Source organism: Haliotis cracherodii, unplaced genomic scaffold, assembly GCF_022045235.1.
Source record: "Haliotis cracherodii isolate W230 unplaced genomic scaffold, xgHalCrac1.p SCAF_13, whole genome shotgun sequence".
Classification (NCBI taxonomy): domain Eukaryota; kingdom Metazoa; phylum Mollusca; class Gastropoda; order Lepetellida; family Haliotidae; genus Haliotis; species Haliotis cracherodii.
Genome location: NW_027266268.1, coordinates 5,802,174 through 5,828,493, shown reverse-complemented (window position 1 = coordinate 5,828,493; position 26,320 = coordinate 5,802,174). Strand labels below are relative to the sequence as shown.

At 40.6% G+C, this 26,320-nt stretch overlaps 2 protein-coding genes across 2 annotated transcripts; both read right to left on the bottom strand.

The window, feature by feature from the left end:
- Nucleotides 1–1,787: 1,787 nt before the first annotated feature.
- On the bottom strand, nucleotides 1,788–25,010 carry LOC139458796 (lysosomal thioesterase PPT2-A-like). The gene is made up of 10 exons (XM_071240214.1): nucleotides 24,922–25,010; nucleotides 10,877–11,497; nucleotides 9,957–10,110; nucleotides 9,296–9,388; nucleotides 7,770–7,824; nucleotides 7,239–7,291; nucleotides 5,851–5,934; nucleotides 5,206–5,290; nucleotides 4,690–4,744; nucleotides 1,788–3,395 (listed from the first exon to the last, which is right to left on the bottom strand). Exons 2-10 carry the CDS (start codon nucleotides 11,036–11,038, stop codon nucleotides 3,252–3,254), a joined length of 885 nt encoding a protein of 294 aa, XP_071096315.1. The 5' UTR covers nucleotides 11,039–11,497; nucleotides 24,922–25,010; the 3' UTR covers nucleotides 1,788–3,251.
- Nucleotides 15,686–17,877, bottom strand: LOC139459422 (histone-lysine N-methyltransferase 2D-like). Its single transcript, XM_071240874.1, has 2 exons — nucleotides 17,855–17,877; nucleotides 15,686–17,135 (listed from the first exon to the last, which is right to left on the bottom strand). The coding sequence occupies exons 1-2, from the start codon at nucleotides 17,875–17,877 to the stop codon at nucleotides 15,686–15,688; spliced, it is 1,473 nt and encodes a 490-aa protein (XP_071096975.1).
- Nucleotides 25,011–26,320: the final 1,310 nt, after the last annotated feature.

The following is a 26,320-nucleotide window of genomic DNA, read 5'->3' as shown; positions in this document are numbered from 1 at the left end:
TCCCTTTATATGTACACTGCTTTGCTGCACATCTCATGTTATGGTCATGGCGGCAATAGGAGTTTGTATGCTTCTTTTGGTAGGGAGGCCCTTTCCCAGATTGATGGTACACACCTGTTTATCTGTTCAATGTGCTTCAGTGTGGGGCTGGACTGAAGCCTGAGAAACTCTCAGGAGCCAAACTGACGAACGCGGCCACCTATCCAAGGACTCTCCGCGACCGACATTGCTTAACTTGATTTGTGACCTGTTTGCTGTGCACAGGACCATGTGCCCGTGGAATAGTACCACACCTTAACATGAAAACTGTATGTCACCCCAGACAACAGAGCTGGACATAGCATATCTTTACATGGCATCACAGGTTTATCAGTAACTCTTTGTAATACACTCTTATCAGTCAACCAATGCTACATAGAAAAATAAATAAAACAAAAAACTGTTCAAAGATGAACTCCCTCGTAGAGACATGTTACTGAGCACGACATAAATTGCACGTCTGGAAGGATATGACATGAGGTCATTCGCTGTTGATAGACAGTTATACAATGTGCAGTTGATTATAATGCAAGGAATTTGAAGTATTCATACAGAAAGACATAACATGTTATGGAAGCTCGGTCATGTCATTCACCATCTTACCTGGTACAGCAAAATACAAATAGAAAGTATTATAGCTAAAATGGATAGAATTATCATTAAACCGCCCGCACGTTATCAGAAATGAGCGGGCCACTGTAACTTGATAATGCCCTCATATTGCTTGACGACGGGCCATTAACACGCCCGTTGTTAGGTGACGTCATAGGGTAGAGAAAATGACGTCACATATTATAGTCACTTCATCTAGTTTGTTCTATGACGTTTACATATTTGTAAAATGTGGTCAGTGACATTCGTGTCGATTGCAGTAAATGTTTCAAAACCGATGTTGTTGTTTCTTTTTATTTGATAACAAATTCCATCCATTTTAGCTATAATAACGGTAACTCTCTTTTTCAGGGCATTATCATTTGCAGAAGCCCTACGTCGGGCAGTTAATGGAAAACCTCGGGCTTCTACAAATGATAATGCCCTGAAAAATAGCGTTACCCTTATATCAACATCCATGATTGATAAAGTCTTTAAATAATAGGTCCACTACATGATCGACGACATGATCCATAGGGGTATCATGACATGCTACAGATGCTGATGTGCACCCAGTGTACTCGTGTACTAATTGTCACAGGTATGTACAGGTGCTGTAAAAAGACTACAGGATAAATATTGATGACAAAGGGAGGTAATTATCACAGTGTCCACCTTTACCAGTCAGTGCTGACAACAATAAAAAAATACATTTCCAATAATATCAAAATTATATGACTAGGATTGCATATTCTGTTTGACATTATAACAAAGTTTGTGTTGGTCTCATATCTTGTTTCCATGAACACAAGAAACATAGCTGATATAACCTTGATATATACAAGAAACACTGGATGATATAACCTAGATATATATACCAGAAACTTTGCTGATAAACCTAGATATATACCAGAAACATTGCTGATATAACCTAGATATATACCAGAGACATTGCTGATATAACCTAGATATATACCAGAAACATTGCTGATATAAACTAGATATATACAAGAAACATTGCTGATATAACCTAGATATATACCAGAAACATTGCTGATATAAACTAGATATATACCAGAAACATTGCTGACATAACCTAGATATATACCAGAAACATTGCTGATATAAACTAGATATATACCAGGAACATAGCTGATATAAACTAGATATATACCAGAAACATAACCTAGATATATACCAGAAACATTGCTGATATAACCTAGATATATACCAGAAACACAACCCAGATATATACCAGAAACATTGCTGATATAACATGTTGAAATACGGCATCCATATCCAGCTGGTGTAAATTTGGTAGATATTTTCTGCTCATCAAAACACTCCTTGGTCCGAGAAACAAATCTGCATATTGTCTCACTCAGCTAACACAAGTAATCTCCCTTTGATTGCATAGTATTCACATCAGATTACCCTCTGTTTGGAAGACACATGAGACTGCAGTATGTCTGAGCTGGAATGAAGATGACACCCTCTCTACAGTGGAACCCTCCTAGACAGGATCCTGTTAATTCAGAACCTCTGCCTTCTGGATGGCAGTTGTTGGAAACATGTATACGTCACAAACACTGTGTATCAAAGAAGCCAGAAATGCATTTTGAGCTGTGTAGCTACTTTCTGGAATAATAGAGCTCTACTGTATCTGGGAAACATTCCTTAAATGTTGATTAACATCCACGATAATTAAGCAAGAAAACTTCATATCCAATCATTGAACAAACATCATTGGAATAATTCTCCAATATATCAATAATTGTGCATATTTTATATCGATGTAGAGTTATCTTTTTGAAACAGTTCTCCACACTGATGTAAAGCATGCGATATTGTTGTTTCAGTATTTGATCTCAAGTCAGTGATTACCACAGATAGGATTAAAACAACTCTTATATTCTCTATTAAAAGTCAAACAAAAAATCAACATCTATAGACAGAGTAAATCTCACTAAAAGTGCTAAAGTAGGGTTATTTATCATTGATAAATATTGTCGATAAAATATCATGATTAAAACCAACTTACTACAACCAGGTCTAAAAGCAAGATTTCAAGGTAAGAGTAAAACACAGAAGAAACATTGTCTCTAACTTCAGAAAACAAATCAAGATTAGTCACACTTAAATCTTCTTAAAACAGGTTATGTGTTGGGATCTTCAAATGCGTTTCACTATTTGATTACAAAATTATTTTTGATTAAGAGCAAAAGTTCACCAAAACAGTGTGAAAGCACTTCAATTCAACTCTTGAAATTCAGCTTTAGTTTTGATTACTATCAACTAAAGTCCTTTAAGAAATGTTTCATTTTGCATACATTTAAAATCCTTATCTATTAGCAATAACAAAATCACAGAACAACCAAAAAAAATCATACTTCAGTAAAATAAATACATTTCATAAACTGAACACCTCTTGAAAATCATTGATAACCACGTCCCCTTTGACGGCACATTTTGTGGGTTAATATTTTGGCTGCAATCTAAACTGACACAAAGTCAACAGGGCCGTTAATTCCCACACTCTGTCAACATGAGGAATGGGTCCATGCTCTGATTGAAGACATCCACACGCAATGTGAACACGGCAGTTAATCCCCACACACTGTCTATGTGAGGAACGGTTCCACACTCTTCTTGTAAACATCCATGTCGGAGTGCCAGTGGATGTGTTGAACCCCGCTGTAGGTGAAGGTCGTAATTGCCTTCCGCTCGTACAGGGTGCGTAGCCCGAAGCTGTCCTCTTTGTACCACTGGAAATAGAAATAATGTGTATAAGAATTCAGAGTGAGTGAGTGAGTTGGGTTTAATGATGCTGTGCACATCATTCCACTTATATCACGGTGTGACAGCTTGATGTGGGAGGAAAGGACGAAGTGATGCAGGTTTCGGGCATTTACCACTTTGATGACCCCAAGTAAGGCTGGGACGATTCTAAATGTACTACCCAGGTCCCTGAACCCCTACTACCCAGGTCCCTGAAACCCTACTACCCAGGTCCCTGAACCCCTATTACCCGACCCTATCGGGGTACCCACTGCAGGTCTCAAGTTGGGTACAAAATGTTCAGTACATAATGATCAGATTGTGGATACACTGAAGTTGGCTGAAGCTTTGTCTTTACTCAAACATATAAAAGTCAGTAAGGATAAGAATTTATGGATGAACACTTCTTTATTACAATAAAGAAGTGTTCATCCATAAATTATCATCCTTACTTAGTACTCCAACTTCTAAATGCCTATCAAAGAAGATATAAAAATCAGAAGGAAATAATCAGAAGAAATGTCTGCATAGTCAGAAAGAAATAGTCCTGTGGGTACCCGGGTCCTACTCAGGACCCACCCAACCCGAGAACCTGAGTTACCCGCCCCAGCACTAACCCCAAGCTTCAAACACTATTTTAGCTACATGTCAGTTTAATGCAGGGGAAAGCCTGAAGTTATGTAGGTCTTAGAAGTTTCCAACTTTTGTGAAAACCACGAGTACTGCTGACAAACCTGGAAACTAATGAAGGCAACCTGGGATCTTAACCCATGATCATGGGTTTCTGTCATGTTTAAGGGACATAACTCTGCAGAGCAAATTACAAAACCTTAGAGGAGAGGTGAAATCGGATTTAACGTCATCTTCACGATTATTGCACGTGTGTGTGTGTGTGCGTGCGTGCGCGCTTGTACCAGTCGAGACTTATGTCGATTTTATAGTGTGAGCCCACTGAGATACCATGGCCCAGTTTAACATAAATACCCCACTCAGACACAATATACTGACTCCGAGCTGACCAGTCCTTCTTTTAGCCCTTTAATGCCGAGCGCCACACAGAGTAAGAAAAACTACCATCTTTAAAAGTCTTTTGGTATGACGCAGCTAGGTATCGAACCGCGGACCTTCCGCTCTCTGGGCGGACGCAATACCACTAGACCATGGAGATGGTCACAACACCTAAGATGACTGGACACAACCCTGGTATTGTCATGAGGTGTCATTACATCTTAAGGTATGATAATGTCCTTGTCACAGAGTGTAAATGGGCTTGAGACATACCCTTTGCTCTTGCATTGGGAGAACCACCTCGCTGCCATTGTACATCCCAAAATGACTGAAAAAAATCCAAAACATTTTTTACAAATGGCAAGAAATGGAAGGTAATAATGCATTATTATAACATGCAAAGATTTCCACCATATTCATTGGCCGAGAAGAAGACATGTCATTGACAGAAAGACACACACCAAGTCAGGTCTGACAATTTACAGTATTGACTTAGTTACTAAAAATAGAATGGGAATTACCCAGCAGTAGTATTTCTCAAACCTAAGCCAATCAGGTATCTTGGTGTGTTTGGACTTTTGTCTCTTCCTTGTATAATAAAACAAGGAAAGAGGTTATCTGTTTTATGGACCCGAAAAAGCAACATTGACCTTGTATGACCAAAAGAATGTTATTGTTTAAATACTATAATAGATGTTCTATTTTTTAAGGCACATTTGGGACATATTCACAATAACAGTTACAGTTCAACAGAGGATAATCATATGATATTGATGGTAGATACAGTACCTAGATTGCCAAGGAGTGATAACGCCATCATCTGGACCCCCAACAAGCACCATCTTCTTCAGGCGAGAGAAGTTCTCCTTGAAAGCTGTAGATAGTATTCAATTAACAAAGACTTAAGTTCTGCCAAAATTGGCACCAACTTCAAATTTCTTTCTAATCATGCTTGTATCAAGTCTCAGCTACAACCTGAAAGATATTTAACTATATTACCAGTTAAAGCATAGAGAAGAGAAATCGAAAATTCAGAATTTTAGTGCATAATTTTCAAGGACTTTAGATAGCAGGTCTTAAGATATTAGATGAATGGGTGAGTGACTGAGTTGGGTTTAATGCTGTTTTTAACAGTATTCCAGTTATATCGTGGTGTGTCAGCTTAATGTGGGAGGAAAGCCCAAAGTGATGCAGGTCTCAGATGTTTACCACTTCGGTGAAACGCACCAATCCGGGTATGGAGCTGACAAACCTAGAAACACAATCGAGGCGAACCGGGATTCAAACCCACAATCATAGGTTTCTGGCGTGCGCGCAAGGGACTCTCGCTCACTCACTGTTACTACACTCAGAGAAAATACAAATGATTTATCTATTAAATATTCACAAAATCACTAATAAATGTGATATACCTGTCCCAACATATAGTCTTACTTTGACTTTGTCCGTTGTGGGTGTCATTGTTGAGGATGGCCAGATATGTGGAGAACTTGTGGTATTCGTCTTGATGATGTGGATCTAGAAATAAACAGCTGCATGTCACAGAGCTGTCACATTTGATGAACATTACTGCTTTGAGGCTTTGTACAAGCTATTTTCCTTTTCAAAGGTCACTTATCAGTGCCAACATTTATCCACAACAAATTCATCACAGCGTTCAAAGCTAAAGTAAGAATCACTAATACTGATAGTATCCAGGATGTCCTTTAATCTTTAACTTTTACCCATTAGGCTGTAACAAGGACCCCTTGACTTTCATACTTAATTCAGAACACTTCCTTACATAGACAGGATCACTAATTTCTATTGTTTTGAATACCCCCTGTTCTGAAGCGTCCAGGAACAAGTGTCATGTTCCTTGACACAGTGGTTGATTCATAAGTACACAACAGCTTCATGGAAAGCATTAAAGTTGGCATACAGCACGTGCTTCTTGCTGGATGAGCGTAAAATGTGCATGCTCTAGACACAGTTTATTTCAGTTGGCTTCTGGTGTTCATATGTGCAAATGGATATCTCTCTCTAACTTACCAAATAGCTAATTAGAATAGTACAGAAATAGAATAGAAATAGTTCAGAGAGTTATCCGTTTACATTGTTGAAATACGCTTCTCAAACGGCGACTTCACTTTAAGTTTCAAATCCATTTTCATTTTATCTTATTACATTTTCGCTGTTCATCACATTACAAGGGGATTTCACGTTTAGTTGATTACAAGGGGATTTCACGTTTAGTTGATTACAAGGGGATTTCACGTTTAGTTGATTGCAAGGGGATTTCACGTTTAGTTGATTACAAGGGGATTTCACGTTTAGTTGATTGCAAGGGGATTTCACGTTTAGTTGATTACAAGGGGATTTCACGTTAAGTTGATTGCAAGGGGATTTCACGTTTAGTTGATGCAAGGGGATTTCACGTTTAGTTGATTACAAGGGGATTTCACGTTTAGTTGATTACAAGGGGATTTCACGTTTAGTTGATTACAAGGTAAGTTCATGTTTAGGTAATCTGAGTTTAGTCTTCCACTGCGAACCAACGTCTGAAAGTGGAATGTGTCTCCATTGCTATTCATAAGAGGTGACATAATTGTGAGCCCTTGGGGATTACGGGTAAGAATTGGCCCCCCAGCCTACGCTGGTGATAAGAGGCAACTCAATGGATTGGGTGGTATGGTGATTCAGTTGATGGCGTGTCAACGTGTCCTGGCAGTATGGGTCGGTGCTCTAAACATCAATCCCGAGAAAGTCTATCAACAGGCCACCATCTTATAGCTGGAATAGTGCTGTGTTCAACAAGAAACATACAGACAATGAATACTCACCATACCAATAATTTGCAACAGACCACTTCTGCCCATTGTCAGTGTAGAAATATCTGCAAGAGAAATGCTAGTTGAATGTCAGCACCCAACCAGTTTGATAGGGATATTCCGAGTGTGGGACATGAATGTGTGTGATTGGCTGCTCAGAGATGGTGTTCTAAAAATAGTATCCCATGTTGCCATGCAACTGGAGCATCTTAATCTTCATTTAAAGTTAACAAACGTAAGTACACAATTCAAGTACACCAGTTGCTGTGCTCTAGTTATGAAATAGTATGAAATAGCCCAGTGTCCCTCTCAAATGTTGAGTAGTATAACAATCTTACATATCAGAATTCTAAAATATCTGAATATTTTGAAGAGTGCAAAGCTTTCATTATGCATGTTAATAATTATTCATGCTAAATTAAATTCCAAGAAACGTTCTTCACACGCGCAAATTTTTAAAAAATCTATTGAACTACTCCAATATCAGATATATCCTTAGAGTGATCAATCCACAGCATGGAAACTTAACTCTCCATCACCCACCTGTAAATGTTTGACTTGACATAGTTTGGAAATAGATACTTGAGGTAAGCAGTATCTGAAACAACAACAGCATGGTCAACTTGAGTGAGTGAGTGAGTAGGCTTCGACACTGCTTGTAACAGTATTCGAGTGATGTAACAGGAGGGGGACACTAAGTGAATGTGTGTGAGTTGGAGTGAGTGAGTGGGTGAGTGAGTGAGTTGGAGTGAGTGAGTTGGAGTGAGTGAGTGAGTGAGTGAGTAGGGTTCAACATTGCTTGTAACAGTATTCAAGCGAGATAACAGGAGGGGACACCAAGTGAATGTGTGTGAGTTGGAGTGAGTGAGTGAGTGAGTTGGAGTGAGTGAGTGAGTGAGTGAGTAGGGTTCGACATTGCTTGTAACACTATTCGAACGAGATAACAGGAGGGGACACCAAGTGAATGTGTGTGAGTTGGAGTGAGTGAGTGAGTGAGTGAGTGAGTGAGTGAGTGAGTGAGTAGGGTGTGACACTGCTTGTAACATACATTATTCAAGTGAGCGAGTGAGTGAGTGAGTGAGTGAGTAGGGTGTGACACTGCTTGTAACATACAGTATTCAAGTGAGCGAGTGAGTGAGTGAGTGAGTGAGTGAGTGAGTAGGCTTAGACACTACTTGTATTTGTAACACTATTCAAGAGATATCACAGGAGGGGACACTTAGTGAATGTGTGTGAGTGTTCTCTGCTGCTGTAGCTTTTTTACAGTGTTGGGACACTCATCCTCATTTATCCTGGGTATTCTGTCTTCATTATTAGGATAAATACCCTCAACCAATTCATTAACAAGCAAATGCCGTAACTACTAACGTACCCCACAAGCCTCATAAACTTGAAACAGTAAATAGAAGTATTAGACAGAACTGTGCAGTATTTTATCCACATCATCATTGTTTGTTTGTTGTTTAAGGCCGCACTCAGCAATATTCCAGCTATATGACCATGATGACGGCGGTCTGTAAAGAATCAAGTCTGGACCAGACAATCCAGTGATTGATGATACGATGGGATACGATGACATGCATCAACCAAGTCAGTGAGCCTGACCACCCGATCCGTTGGTCGCCTCTTACAACAAGCATAGTCGACTTTTACGGCAAGCATGGGTTACTGAAGACCGTCTCTACCCAGGATTTTCACGGGTGTGTAAATAACTGAGTCTGGGCCAGACAAACTAGTCACTAAAAGCAAGATCCATGCCTCTGTTTTCAGGATCCATATGATAATGAGTGAGTGAGTTGCTTGGAACAGTATTTCTGTTATATCACGGCGTGTCAGCTCAATGTGGGAGGAAAGCCCCGAGATATGCAGGTCTTGAATGTTTACCACTTTGGTTAAACACACGGGTATGGTGCTGACAAACCTAGAAACATAATCAGGGCAAACAGAGGTTAAAAAACCAGGATCATAGATTTCTGACATGCTGTAGGGACACGACTCTTCACAGCAATATTTTGATCGATACAACATAAAACTTTGTCCTCCTGTGTCCTTCAACTGTGTATTCTCACCTCCATACTGGCCGGCCAGGGGGCAGCTGAGACCGATGAAGGTGTCCACATTGTGTTGCAGCAGGGACATCAGCCCACGACACACCAAGCCACCTGCAACATCAGCAACATCAGCAACATCGGCAACATCAACAACATCGACAAAATTAGCACTTCACATCACATAGAGTCTTAGAAAATCACTTTGTTGAAGACTAGTGGAAATATTATTTCACTTTTATAGCTTTGTCCAGCTTGACCAAGACAAAAATGTTTGCTATGTTTACATGTTCCATCATTTTTAATCAGTTCCAAATTATAACAAAACTGAAACATAGAGAACTGGTTCAGAATCACAGCACTCAAATGCTGCTTGTCAATGAGAACTACCATCATAGGATTATAACTTGCCCTCAGCAGAATTAAGTAGTCTCAGGTCAACAGACTAGCGTGAATTTCAAAGGCTACATTTGTTTAATTAGGAGAAAACCTACTGCGTTTTCAATGTAGAGCTAGGCTACCTGTAGATTTAACCATGTGACATTGAATTTGAAACCGAACAGTACCAGCAACACATATCACCACACCTAAAAGCAGCTGATATTACATCGTACCAGTAGCTCATATCATCCCATTATATCAATGACACAACAGCTTCATCACATGGTGTGCCCTCACTCACCCTGGGAGAAGCAGACAAGATGGATGCCATCAGGGTTGTCGGCCATGATCTGAGTGAAGATGATTTGAATCTTCTCCACCTGGTTCCACATCGGTTCCAGACTGTACGCGTCCACAAACGCATTGATCTGTGTAGTGTTGGTGCCCGGGTGATCCTGAAATATCGATGTGACCGTGGTAACCAGAAATGTACAAGGTGAAGGTGAAATGGGGTTTAACATCACATGCATCCAGCGTGTGAGTGAGTGAGTGAGTGAGTGAGTGAGTGAGTGAGTGAGCGTGTGTCTCTGTATGTCTGTGTGTCTCTGTGTGTGTGCTACCACTGCGATATCATGCCTCAGTTTAACCCCATACACAGTCCGAGGCGACCAAGTCCTTGTATTAGCCCCTTAATGCCGGGCGCCAGGCAGGGTAACAACAAGTACCACCTTTAACATCTTATGATATGATGAGGATCGAACCCCGGACCTTCCGCTCTCTGGGCGGACGCTCTACCACTAGACAAGGGAGGCGGCACTGAGTACTACCAATAAGTACTCTGTTCAATATTAGCTGCTCCCAGGAACATTCTGTTTCTCTCAATGTACATATTTATTTTATATGTCTCAAACAAATGTCAAAATGAGGTAAGTCAAGTGTATGGTGACTGAGATTGGAAAAACAATCCAGAGCATGAAACATCTAGAAACATATAGAGAGAATGTCACCCTCGTGTCTTTTGATATCAAATACATCAGCATAAAGTTTAAAACTATGAGACCTGGCGAGGGTGAGATTCTATTCATCATCCAGAATCATTCTTATCATGTTAACTGATGATGTCCCAATGGTCTGCAATGGTCTGCAAAGCATTGTGATACAATTTTAATGTGGTAATATTTACCCAAATATTATTATAATTGTTATTTAGTTATTACTTACGATTTTGATCTGCTGTGCAAACTTGTCGAATTCAGACGGGCCAGCCAGAATACCATGCATGAAGACGACATGTTTGTAGCCCGAAGCCATCGTCAACACACTCACCAACACTACCCACTTCATCATGGAAACGGTTTGCATAATATCAGACAGTCCTTTCATCAACTAGAACCAGGTTCTTTGATGTCAAATTCAAAAGGTAAAAATTTTGTTGACAAATTGTCAATGAAAGATCAAAACATTTCAAACCCTTGTATACCCTTGAGATACCAGGTCTCCAAGAGGAAACAATGACTAGAAATACTTCCTCAAAGATAACAAAAATAAAAAATTGCTTCCTCATCCAGATGTTTTTGTTTTATGTCTACTTTTAAAAAAAATAGCTGGTTGTGCTTTCATAACTAGAAGCAACAGAATGGCAGTCACTTCTTCCCGGAGTGACAAGCTTCCCTGAGAAGTGGAAGTGAAGGCGGTGAGTCATACAAGGCAGGCGAAACAAGGCACAAATGGTAACAAGGCTCTGTCTGCAATGTCACAATATCACACAGTCTGTTTTCACGGTTGAAATATGTTCTCAGGTTTTGTTGTGGGGTTTCTCTTCAAATCTTTTCAACTGTCACTCTGAAAAAAAGATAAATTACAGTTTCCTTAATAGTCATATTTATACTGCAAGCAGGATTATAAATCATGATGACGTCACACTATTGTTCCTTTCGGTTGATTCTGAACCACAATGTCATTGGACATTCTGAACCCGCAGTTTAACAAGTTTGTTTGTTTTTTAATGTCGCACTCAGCGATATGACGGCGGTCTGTAAATAATCGACCTAACAATCCAGTGATTGACATCATGAGCATCGTTCCACGCAATTGGGATACAATGACATGCATCAACTAAGTCAGCGAGCATGACCACCTGATACCATTAGTCGCCTCTTACAACAAGCATGGGTCGTGAAGACCTATTCTAACCTATTCTGAGCCAGGAAGTCACTCGCCATTCTGAACCTGCATTTTACAAGTAAACTGACACAACTATAGATCATTGTGCAAAATTATAGAAAAATAATGTTTCAACATGCTTCAAGTCAGAGAAATCACTTGGGACTCACTGATTCTGCTCCCTGAAAAAACAGATTCTCATGATTTCTCCGCCACAAAAATTCCTTGTGACAAAACCACAACTGAACCCTATGTCACGCTCCATGTTTTAACATTGGAGATGTTTCAACATTCGTACAAACATTTCGACGCACACACATTTCCACATACAAACATTTCCACGTACAAACATTTCCACAGACAAACATTTTCAAATGTCTAATATCATGAAAACAAGGGATGAATGTGTGAAAACACACCTGTGATAAGAGTATGAACAGAGATTAATTATGAGCGAGTGAGTGAGCTTTTAGCAATATTCCAGCAATATCACGGTGCGGGACACCAGAAATGGGCTTCACACATTGTACCCATGTCAGGAATCAAACCCTAGTCTTCGGCGTGACGAGCGAACTCTTTAACCACTAGGCTACCCGACCGCCCCAGATTAATTATGTATGATGCTAGCATCACACAGGAGTTGCATTACAACATTCTTTTAACCATAGTCACTGCATTTAAACCTCGTAACACCAGGTTATACTGTATAAACACACAGGTTACACTGTATAAATGCACAGGTTACACTGTATAAACACACAGGTTACACTGTATAAACACACAGGTTACACTGTATAAACACACAGGTTATACTGTATAAATGCACAGGTTACACTGTATAAATGCACAGGTTACACTGTATAAACACACAGGTTACACTGTATAAACACACAGGTTACACTGTATAAATGCACAGTTTACGCTGTATAAATGCACAGGTTACGCTATATAAACACACAGGCTACACTGTATAAACACACAGGCTACACTGTATAAATGCACAGTGTATAAATGCACAGGCTACACTGTATAAACACACAGGCTACACTGTATAAACACACAGGCAACACTGTATAAACACACAGGCGACACTGTATAAATGCACAGGTTACACTGTATAAACACACAGGTTACACTGTATAAACACACAGGTTACACTGTATAAACACACAGGTTACACTGTATAAACACACAGGCTACACTGTATAAATGCACAGTGTATAAATGCACAGGCTACACTGTATAAACACACAGGCAACACTGTATAAACACACAGGCTACACTGTATAAATGCACAGGTTACACTGTATAAACACACAGGTTACACTGTATAAACACACAGGTTACACTGTATGAACACACAGGTTACACTGGATAAACACACAGGTTACACTGTATAAATGCACAGGTTACACTGTATAAACACACAGGTTACACTGTATAAACACACAGGTTACACTGTATAAATGCACAGGTTACACTGTATAAACACAGGTTACACTGTATAAATGCACAGGTTACACTGTATCAAAGCACAGATTACACTGTATGAATGCACAGATTACACTGTATGAAAGCACAGATTACACTGTATGAAAGCACAGGTTACACTGTATGAAAGCACAGGTTACACTGTATGAAAGCACAGATTACACTGTATGAAAGCACAGATTACACTGTATGAAAGCACAGATTACACAGGTTACACTGTATGAATGCACAGGTTACACAGGTTACACTGTATGAAAGCACAGGTTACACAGGTTACACTGTATGAAAGCACAGGTTACACAGGTTACACTGTATGAATGCACAGATTACACAGGTTACACTGTATGAAAGCACAGGTTACACTGTATGAATGCACAGATTACACAGGTTACACTGTATGAATGCACAGGTTACACAGGTTAAGCTGTATGAAGACACAGCTCTCCTTATTTAATTCTTTGAAAAGATCAAATCATTTTTTTAAAAACTAAATTCCTTCTATCATGACTACCAAAGGGTTAAATACTCCGACTGCAGACCAGCCAACATCCCTAAACATGGTCAATGAAGAGGATACAAGTAAGAACAAAGATGCAAAATTGACAAATCTCTTCCCTCATCCTCCCTACCTGATGTGCTGCAGGTGACTGTCTACTGCTATCTGTGTATTGACACTGTATCACACGTGTGACTATGTGATACGGTTATCACACTGCACACTCTGGTCCACATAAATAGGGAAAGCCATGATAACACTCAACAGCATCTGTCATCATAATGCTGTATTCTCAATGTTAAACAAATTGCTTGACAACTGAGCATGAAAACGGTGAAATGAGAACAGTGTATGAGATACCTCAGCAACATGGCATCAGGTGTTTCATAACAGGCTCAAGCAGGATGATAAATAAAGAGCCTGTAGAATACATTACTTTGTCTGTGTAACAATTTGTGAATTGGGATTGTTTTTAAGTTCCTATTTTCATGATTTCAGTGTTATTTTAATGAAGTTCATGTAACAAGGTAAAATTAAGCATAAAAGCCTTTTTTGCTTGATTGGTCCTGTTATCAGTGAAATAGGTGTCATTGCAAAGTTCAAACATTGAACAGTAGGATTGATGAACACAGATTGTCTGTGTTGTCACAGTTGGATTAATTGAGCATATCTGGTACAACAGGTGTGCTATATGCATTACGTGTTATACAACACATGTGTATTGGATTATTGACTGTGGTAATAGTAATGGTAATCTTAAAGGTGACGTTCATGATAATGGTATCATTAGGTGTGACAGACAATGGGAGTGTGGGAGGTAGAGAGAGGAGTGTGACGTGAAGGGATGTAGAGATTGTTGGGTGGGTGTACATGGTGTAGGGGTAGGAGATTGTAGACCACAGGGTAGGGCTTCAACGAGTACTCAAGTACTCGGGGCCGTACTGGGACTCGAGTCCGTTATCAAGGACTCGAGTACTCGATAAGGGGAGATCACTCTGTTTCAATGTTCAATTGTTCATCAATATATTGATTAAAGCTTCAAAAAATATTGTTTGAATAATGTATTCTTTGTAGAAAGTAGATGTACATTAGAACAATTGAGAATGTCACATAAATTAGACGTAATTATTGTTTTTCCTTTACGACTTTAAGAAATTGAATGTATCAAGGCGATTATTGCTTCTTTGCTCAGGACTCAAATGCCAAGTGTATTCGCTTACACAGATTAACAACTGATTAGCTGATATATATGTGCTATTTCAGTGCTTACAAATCAAGCAACAGGCCGACAGTTTGGTACAGTTTGAAAACGTGACAAAACTCATGAATGAATGAACTTATAGTACTACATTTCCATATTTAGCGGCCTTAGTCTTGCAGCCCAGCAGCTGTATACGTGTATGTCACGTCATGCACATTATCGATTTTCTTCCTGTGAATTATTGTTCGTGCTTGTTGGCAGGTGTCGAATGAAACGCGTATCGCCAGAAAAAAACTTGGTTTGTGTTCAATATGTATTGTAGCATATGTAGACGTGACATAATGTTTTAGAAGGTCGTGATTAAGATTAGTGCAGTTACAAGCAAACATTAACACTGAACGCTTCCATACACTTTGACAGATAAACAAGTTCCGTTGACGCTCTCTATTTACATTTCAATTATACTTATTACATGTTTTAATACTTTTAGATGGCAATTTTGATCTAATGAACCAATATTCTTAAAGAATGTCCTATTTTCGGGTACTCGAGTACGAGTCGAGTTTCACCCCTCGGGTACTCGAGTCCAAAAATTTGGACCCGTGGAAGCCCTACCACAGGGGCAGGAGATTGTAGAACCACAGGGGCAGGAGATTGTAGAGTGTGGAGACAGAAGTTTTTAGGGTGTAGGGGCAGGAGATTGTAGAGCGTAGGTCAGCAGGAGATAGTAGATTGGGTGTAGGGGCAGGAGATTGTAGGGTGGGTGTAGGGGCAGGAGATTGTAGGACGGATGTAGGGGCAGGAGATTGTGGGGTGGGTGTAGGGGCAGGAGATTGTAGGGTGGGTGTAGGGGCAGGAGATTGTAGGGTGGGTGTAGGGGCAGGAGATTGTAGGGTGGGTGTAGGGGCAGGAGATTGTAGGATGGGTATAGGGGCAGGAGATTGTAGGACGGATGTAGGGGCAGGAGATTGTGGGGTGGGTGTAGGGGCAGGAGATTGTAGGGTGGGTGTAGGGGCAGGAGATTGTAGGGTGGGTATAGGGGCAGGAGACTGTAGGGTGGGTGTAGGGGCAGGAGATTGTAGGACAGATGTAGGGGCAGGAGATTGTGGGGTGGGTGTAGGGGCAGGAGATTGTAGGGTGGGTGTAGGGGCAGGAGATTGTAGGGTGGGTGCAGGGGCAGGAGATTGTAGGGTGGGTGTAGGGGCAGGAGACTGTAGGGTGGGTGTAGGGGCAGGAGACTGTAGGACGGATGTAGGGGCAGGAGATTGTAGGGTGGGTGTAGGGGCAGGAGATTGTAGGGTGGGTGTAGGGGCAGGAGATTGTAGGGTGGGTGTAGGGGCAGGAGATTGTAGGACGGATGTAGGGGCAGGAGATTGTGGGGTGGGTGTAGGGGCAGGAGATTGTAGGGTGGGTGTAGGGGCAGGAGATTGTAGGGTGGGTGTAGGGGCAGGAGATTGTAGGGTGGGTGTAGGGGCAGGAGATTGTAGGATGGGTATAGGGGCAGGAGATTGTAGGACGGATGTAGGGGCAGGAGATTGTGGGGTGGGTGTAGGGGCAGGAGATTGTAGGGTGGGTGTAGGGGCAGGAGATTGTAGGGTGGGTATAGGGGCAGGAGACTGTAGGGTGGGTGTAGGGGCAGGAGATTGTAGGACAGATGTAGGGGCAGGAGATTGTGGGGTGGGTGTAGGGGCAGGAGATTGTAGGGTGGGTGCAGGGGCAGGAGATTGTAGGGTGGGTGTAGGGGCAGGAGACTGTAGGGTGGGTGTAGGGGCAGGAGACTGTAGGACGGATGTAGGGGCAGGAGATTGTAGGGTGGGTGTAGGGGCAGGAGATTGTAGGGTGGGTGCAGGGGCTGGAGATTGTAGGGTGGGTGTAGGGGCAGGAGATTGTAGGGTGGGTGTAGGGGCAGGAGATTGTAGGATGGGTGTAGGGGCAGGAGACTGTAGGGTGGGTGCAGGGGCTGGAGATTGTAGGGTGGGTGTAGGGGCAGGAGATTGTAGGGTGGGTGTAGGGGCAGGAGATTGTAGGATGGGTGTAGGGGCAGGAGACTGTAGGGTGGGTGTAGGGGCAGGAGATTGTAGGACGGATGTAGGGGCAGGAGATTGTAGGGTGGGTGTAGGGGCAGGAGACTGTAGGGTGGGTGTAGAGGCAGGAGATTGTAGGGTGGGTGTAGAGGCAGGAGATTGTGGGGTGGGTGTAGAGGCAGGAGATTGTGGGGTGGGTGCAGGGGTAGGAGATTGTAGGGTGGGTGTAGGGGCAGGAGATAGTGAAGCGCAGGTCAGCAGGAGATTGTAGATTGGGTGTAGGGGCAGGAGATTGTAGGGTGGGTGTAGGGGCAGGAGATTGTAGGGTGGGTGTAGAGGCAGGAGATTGTGGGGTGGGTGTAGAGGCAGGAGATTGTGGGGTGGGTGTAGAGGCAGGAGATTGTGGGGTGGGTGCAGGGGTAGGAGATTGTAGGGTGGGTGTAGGGGCAGGAGATTGTAGGGTGGGTGTAGAGGCAGGAGATTGTAGGGTGGGTGTAGAGGCAGGAGATTGTGGGGTGGGTGTAGAGGCAGGAGATTGTGGGGTGGGTGTAGAGGCAGGAGATTGTGGGGTGGGTGCAGGGGTAGGAGATTGTAGGGTGGGTGCAGGGGTAGGAGATTGTAGGGTGGGTGTAGGGGCAGGAGATTGTAGGGTGGGTGTAGAGGCAGGAGATTGTAGGGTGGGTGTAGAGGCAGGAGATTGTGGGGTGGGTGTAGAGGCAGGAGATTGTGGGGTGGGTGCAGGGGTAGGAGATTGTAGGGTGGGTGCAGGGGCAGGAGATTGTAGGGTGGGTGTAGGGGCGAAATTGTGTCACTCCAATACCTACAACTTCCGTTTTCCCCGTTCCATAGTGTCTGCTTTACCACATACTGTGACAGGGCCAACTCACATTATTCACAGCAACCACGATCATATTACCACTACTGACGCCTTTAAACAAACTTTAGATGACAGAGCATGGATAGATACATAGCTCCAGATAACGTTTTGAGCAATTGAGTTTTTACTCTAGGGTTTCTACTCTAATTAGGTTATTATATTTTTCATTGGGTAACCATTACTAACCAATATTTTTTCACTCATCTATTCATCATTCTATTGGTTTTTTTCCCAAATTTAATGAACATTTTAAGATTTTAAAAAATGAAATAATGTTTTAGATGTATAACTGTGACTCGGCTTGACTCGCAAAGTAAATTAGATCGTAACTGTGTTTTGGAAATTAGCTTCTTTATACTCATGCTGAAATAGCTTCATTTGGTATTTACTCACGATTTTTTTCATATATTTGAGTTTTTCATTTAATGTATGCGTTTCTGTACACAAGGTAATTGAAAGTAATTGGGTTTTGAATATTTCTAGGGGGGGGGGTATTTTACTCTCCTCATCTGTAGCTCTATACATATAACATAACCGCCATACTTTGACTCATTAAAAGTCATTTTTGTTGTAGTTTGGTTATTAGATGTCAACATATTGTTATTGCGATGGAAATAGCGACATCACACGAAACCTCAACGATGACTTGTCAAATTGTTTTATACGTAAAAAGTATTTGAAAATATACCCTAGTTTTGGTTATGATTTTGAATATATATTGTAAAATCTGCAATTAATGTGATATCAAAATATATTATTCCTGCTTACTCAAAATATTGTTAAAGACAATGTACACCTGTGATGTTCTGATGTCTTCTGAGCAACCCATGCTTGCCGTAAAATGCGACTACGCTTGTCGTAAGAGGCAACTAATGGGATCGGGTGGTCAGGCTCGCTGACTTGGTTGGTGCATGTCATCGTATCCCAATTGTGTGGATCGATGCTCGTGATGTCAATCACTGGATTGTCTGGTCCAGACTCGATTATTTACAGACCACCATCATATAGCTGGAATATTGCTGAGTGTGGCATTAAAGAACAAGCAAACGAACATAAGTTTATGGCCCTTACCAGCACTGTGGGTGATAACTGGGATTACACTGGTCTCCAGTGTTGGATGACCAGTGAAAGTGTGATGGGCCCCACTGTTTCACTGTGTAGCCAAACCAGGGCTAACCATGATACCCGACTTTCCCAGGAGTCAGTAGCAGATAACAGGCAAACTATGAAAATAGTCACCAAAAGGACAGCTTTAACATTAGGCAAATTGCCTAAGGTGAGATAGGTGCTGGATATTTTCCTTGAAAAACATTGAAGTTCACTGGCCCCAATAGTTTCAGCTGTCTGACGCCTGCAGTCATCCTGCTGTTCTGGTAGATATATCCCTGCTGGCTATGTGGCCTACTGCAGCCCCAGGCCGCTAACACCTCCATTGTGTCAGCATGGATCTAGCCCAAGTAGTATACAGCAGTATACATGGCATTCAATGGTATAAAGGAGGTCTTTGAGATTTGCCCCTATAGTATTTTAATCTAGAACCCCCCCCACATACACACACACACACACACCCCACACACACCCATAACATTCCATTGTGTTAGCACAAGGGCTGTTATGACCCACCTGCGTGAAACGAACTGTACCCTTTCATCAATTGAATTCGTTATTCATGGTCACTAGAATCAAAAATTGACATACAAAAATGAATGTTTTTACTTGAACTCATCTGTTACTTATCAAAGAGAGATACGCAAAATGGAATATAAACAAAACATTTTAGTCTGTTGTGTGGGTCATCTACAACTCCATAAATCTTCAACGGTTGATTGTCTATAACGCTCATGAATTATTTGGACCCCAAAGGTAGCATTGTAGCGAGCGATCACTGAATTCTTTTGCAACCATGAATATGCAGTCATGTGCATTTACATACCCTGTACTTAAAAATATTCATAAGAACGTATTATATGCATATGTAGATTATTCAAAGACAACACTGTTATATATTTAATTTGACAGGAATGTGGTCACTGGTCATTGTGGTATTTGAGCAGATACTAGTACCTGGATAAGCGCAGTATATAATATCAATTTACAATGTCAACATGGTCAAATCATGTCAAATAATGTACTTTATTGTTTCACTGAACATAATTAGTAATACATCAACTGCTGACTTGTTATTGTACTCATGAATAAATATTTGTATTCGTTACCATGGTTACCCTACATGATACATACTAGCCTCAAAGTGTATTTGTTGCAGCCCTAGTTAGCACTGACCAAGGCCAAATAATACACGGCATTATCCATGGTATACAGTGGTTAAAAGTAAAAGGTTCTTTGAGGTTTGCTCTTATATCTTAATCTAGAAACCCTCTGAATCTTTTTACATTCTACATAAGGCCTAAAATAAGAAATCTTGCAGTTCCAAGTTATCCGACCGACTCTATAAAATGTTTCTGACCCTTATGTTTTTTTACTAACAATTAACTTGATTGACATTTGCTCAAATTGTCTCGATCTTGAGTTTCTCAATTACAACAGAACTTGTATAACTACATTTATCATCTGTGTCAATGAACAATTTCGATAGCTCCATGCAGCAAGGCGAGGATTCAGTTATGCCTAATGATTATACTGTGTGCAGTGCATGGGGTTTACAAACTTCCGACATGCGTACACTGTTCTGTTTTACTTGCAAACATCATGTCAAAGTACTTTTCCACCTTCGCATAGCCAAAAAACACAATCGTTCCACCGAACGTAGTGAGTGAAAACAATTATGAGTTGCGTTGGAATTAATAATAGTGATGGTAGACACAATTCGGAGCCAATGGATGCAAATGAAGACACGAAGAAACTGTCAACCCCAACAATAAGCGAAAGTCGCCATTGGTTCTTGTGAAAATAAAATTAAAAAAAGAAACAGCTAGCGTGTGAGTGTGAGTGAGTATGTTTTTTACGCAATATTCCAGCAATATCACGGCGGGGGACACCAGAATGGGCTTCACACATTAAACAGCTAGCGAAGTATGCATGGCTAATATTTGATTGAAAGACTAACATTTTGATTTTGCATGTATTGCTCTCACAATCTGCATATGCGAGCAACAATCAGAGGTAGTGAGAATTGTAGAGAGAATTTTATTGACATACACACTTTCGCAGCACCTATGTCATACTCCCCAGGGAGCTGAGAATGCAGTTTGGTATGCCCACTCATCCACATGTTAATACTGTCATGAATCTTGATCTGTTGATTTATTGTTTGTTTGTTGCTTTACGCTACACTCAGCAATGTTCCACCTATATGATCATGATGATAGCATCTTGTAATTATTCCAATCTGGACCACACAACACAGTGATATTACAAGAAGCAACCTATGCTGTCGGGGGACAGTGACACAAAGTCAACAAGCCTGACCATTTAATCCACTAAATCGCCAGACAGCGTTAGAAATTGGCACTAGTCCTGTCATCCTTGCCAAACTGCCCAAAGGTTAAGTATGACAATGACTCGTAGAAATATGCCCTTTTTAAGGGTTTTGCTAACTGTTATCATTGTAAGGACTACTGCACTAGAACTGTTGTTTCTACCACTACACCAGCATCGGTTGCTGAGGACCTATTCTAACTCGGAATACCTATGTGGTCATGGTGTTTGAGCTTCCATGAAGAGGTCTTTCGCAATTAGCAGTCTATTATCATGATTGTTATCACGCCCATTATCTGAGTCTACAGGTTAATAACCATACTAATAAATGATCAGGAACTACTGTTATCGCTTCAATACACATCAAGTGGATATAAACTACAAGGCAAAGAGGATTGCTATTCCACCAGATTTATCTCTGCCAATAGGATTATCAGCCAGCGTTGGCAAACACTATCGAACTAACACTTATCATGCTTATGAAAGCGTCCGCTTAAAAAGCAAACCATGCTATGAACAACGAGGTTCAAAGGTCAGCACATGAACCGCATGATCAGAATGCAGATCTAACTACCCGGTAATAAAATTTACATTTTTCAAGAAATAGTTATGAAACTAGAAAATTAAAATCTTAAACAAGTGTCGTCAGAAGATGACAAATTCCACTGGCCCCTGCAATAGCAAAAGGCACCACTTCAGTCCCTAGTTAATACATGAACCAGCATGGATAAAAAAAACTCTCTTAGTTTTTAAGTTATGCTCCAGAAAACGAAATATAGACCAGACAATGACTATATCCCCCTGCATTAAATCCCGGGGGTACACAAATATTTAAGTGATAATTACAAATATCTGTGAATTCCCATCAGCTAAAACTATTAGCTTCAATAGTTTGCAGTTCCACCAGGTTGACTCCTTCCACATGTTCCAGTGTCCCTGTGGACCGGCAAAGAAAGTACCTTATAAATCTTTGTTTTTGAACAAAACATTGGCTATATTCATATACATGTAAGTATATGTTTCGAATGAAGTCAGCTTGTCTGTTACCATCAGGGTTTCCGCTTGTCTATTTTTAGTGCAAGCAAATCACATTTTGCTTTGCTTCGAGGTTAACTATATATTTGTAGCAACTTTGGCTTGAAATATCAACAAAAAAAGGAGAATAAGGTGACTGAACTTTATGTAAATGACATGTCGATTTAACAAAGTTACTTCAGAGATGATGTCATTGCATTGAACATGATGTTAAAAGAATTAAAACCAGGGAACCATTACTTTTTTTTAATTTGCTAAAAGTTGAGACTGACAAAAAATTAGGGGGGACTGGTCCATGTTTAGAGTTGCCAGTCCTGGTGAACTGGTAGTTTCAAAAGTAAACGTGAACACTGTGTTCAGTAGGGACTTCTCAAGGCTCTCCGCGATAACCATCCTGCTCAGCCCCATGTCAACTCAAATGGCTATAAATATTTCCAATTCAAGTTATCATATTGTTATAGTTTTACAAAGGTCACTGGTATTTTACCAATAAAGAGGAAAAAGCTTTTGAATTTAGTTTTACTATTTTTGAAAGAAGGAGATAAAAAAACATTTTTGACTTGTAAATTGAAGTTGTTTCAGTTTGTATGCCACAGGTACTTATACTGTTTTAGTTGAAAATCCTTGATAAATCTGTGTTCTAGGACAGTGTGTATGAACTATCCAGTGTTCTTTCCAGATGTGTGAAAGTATTATTGATTTCAACTGATATTGACAGTGTGACCATGTTGACTCCCTGCTACTGTAACCAGTCATTACACAGATTGATTGATTACCATGATATTAGGCTGCAGCATGCCTCACTGGCTTTGACACACCAGAAATGATTTACTGAAAGATTTTGAGAATATCCGTACTAATACACAGGGAATACCTGCAACTAGTACTCAGTAATCAATACTGCAGATGAAGCTGTAGTTCCTTAGTCTTAACCACTTATATTACATCCCACTTCTTGATACATGGCCAACTTTGGAATTATTGTTTTGTTTGTTTGTTTGTTGTTTAACACTGCCCTCAGCTATATTATGGCTATGTGATGGCAGACTAGGGTCTGGACCAGACAATCCAGTGACTGACATCACGAACATTGATCTATGTGGGGATGAAATTGGGTTAAAAGTCATGTTCAGGAGCTCTGGCTAAAAACTATTCAGATACATGTATAAAAACAATCTGATACACTGTAGTTGACTGTTCCATTAAATATCATATCATATTACCTTGTAAGTGCATGTGTGTGTGGCTGCTTGTGGCTGCTTGACTATTCCAGACTAGCGCCAGTTTTATAGTGCTAGCCCACTGAGATACCAAGCCGCAGTTTAACATGGATACACCATTTAGACACAGAATGCTGGCTCTGAGCTGACCAGTCCTCGTTTTATCCCATTAGTAATGAGCGCTAGGCATGGAAACAAAAAGTACCATCTTTTAACGTCTTGTGGTGTGAGACAACCGGGAATCAAACCCTTGACCTACCGATCTCTGGGCAGATTTCCTATCCACAATACCACAGTGACGATCTTAATCATGTTAATAAAATCCAATATATTGTGTCTGTAATGTATACAAATTGAGAATGGACACAAAAACGTATGACTGAGAACGCAGAAAGGTATGGCTATTTGAACCAAGCACCAGGCAGGGAAACAACAATTAACATCTTTTGGTACAACTCAGACGGGTTTCGGACCACCAACGTTTGGCCCCTGGGCGACCACTCTATCCACACACTACACCACTGACTGGCAGTCTAACACAATTGGGATAGAATGACATGCATCAACCAAGGCACCCGATCATGTTAATCGCCACTAATAACAAGCATGGTTAGCTGAAGACTAATTATAACCCGGATCTTCACAGGCATCAAGTCTTATAGTTAATATTGTAAATTAATATTATATCTATACTCCATCTATACAGTGTACAGCATGTAAACATTTGTATATACCGGCTGGTGACTCGTTATCACTAGAATCTAATTATTAGATATAATTTTTGAAACATTCAAAAATCAAAGTTTATCATAGTGCTATGATTTTTTAAGAAAATAGTGAAACTAACAGGAAATCTGTATAATAAAATAGTAGATACAATTTCAGGTGTTAATTGATTGTTGATGTCTATTTTCATTTAATGTCCATGTCATGTTAAATCAACCTTGAATAATATGGACACTTGACCCACTTGTGAAGCACTGGTTTCCCCGACAGTGATGTCAGGGCACATCCACTCGAACGACTGTTTCACGATATAATATTATTATTCCATATCTACCTATGTGTCACAATAGGTGACTGGTCCCTCCGTGAGTCTATCCACAACAAGGTAATAATCTGCATCAGGTTGTCCGAAGCAACATATGTCTTGGCCTAAACAACTCTGTGTTTTTATAAGCAAATTATCAACATGTTGACAGCTTCCCAAGTTGTATTTTCATTTTCAAGTTTCATGACGAGGCTTACAAAATGTACAAAACATGAACGCAAAGTATCATAACATTAATCATCCTCCTAAAATGCATTCATTTCACCTTACCTGTTACTTGTCTGTGTGTAGACATTTTCAAAATAATTTCAGTTTTGTGTCATGTTTGGTCATTTTCTCTTTCACGCAGAATAGTGTGATTCATCAAGGGAAGTAACTCTATTTGCTTACTCAAGGGAGATGATTTGGAAGTTCGCTGACATGATTCTTTATTCGTTCAGTGCGACGTTTCGATACGGATTCTAATTTACATAATATAATATGACGTCTTTCCGTAAATAGTTGACTCTGGACCAGACAGTACAGTATTTGACATCATAACCATAGATCCCTGCAAATAGCTGATACACGATGACATTTCAGCATCAACAAAGTCAGCGAGCCTGACCAACCGAGATTTTGAATGGATTCGGGACACAAAAATGGAATATTTTTTTTATTTATATTTTAAAACGGGGGCTGTTTCCAGTCGGAGGGAGGTCACCATGGTTCTCAAATCTGAAACGAGCAGATACATGGATAGATCTACCTGAGGTAGATGTATATTTATGTATAGATTATTTTATTAAAAACCGGCCACAAACACCGAGACGGCAAAGTCAATAATTAATAACATTTAATGTATTGCATTATACATTATTAGTATACAGATAACAAGGATTAACATTAACATTGTTGATGGTCACATGTACCATTCTTTGTACCATTGGTCACTCGAGTGAGTGAGAGAGAGAGTTATGGCGATTTTAGCAATATACCAACAATATCATGGCGGGGGACACCAAAAACGGGCCTCACACTTTATGCCCTTGTTGGGAATCGAACCCGGGCCTTCTGCGTGACGAGCGAACGCTTTATAACCACTATAGGCTACCCCACCGCCCCGGTCAGTACAAGGATTATAAAGAGATATAATGATCGAAATAACAATCTCTAACAGATACGCTGCAATTGTTTTCCTACACATATTTTGGATGACCTGTGAAGATCGAGAGTAGAATAGGTCTTCAGCAACCCATGCTTGCCGTAAAAGGCGGCTATGCTTTTCGTAAGAGGCGACTAACGGGATCGGGTGGTCAGGCTCGCTGTCTTGGTTGATGCATGTCATCGTATCCCTATTGCGTTGATCGATACGCATGACGTCACTGGATTGTCTGGTCCAGACTCGATTATTTACGGACTGTCAAATATTGCTGAGTGTGGCGTTAAACAACAAACAAGCACATTTTGGATGATCATTTATTATCATGGCCATTTTGACCTTTTAGTTCTGGCCGTTAACACTTTTTTGTTGACGCGTGGTCGTCTTGACTATTGATGCCGTTTTGACAACAACCCTCCCGGTCTACTTAGGTCTGTTTTCCAAAATGTGAGATCATACTATTTCCAGCAAACACACCAACAAACCCGAAACATGGCACGTGTACCATGCAATTCCTCCGTGCATGAG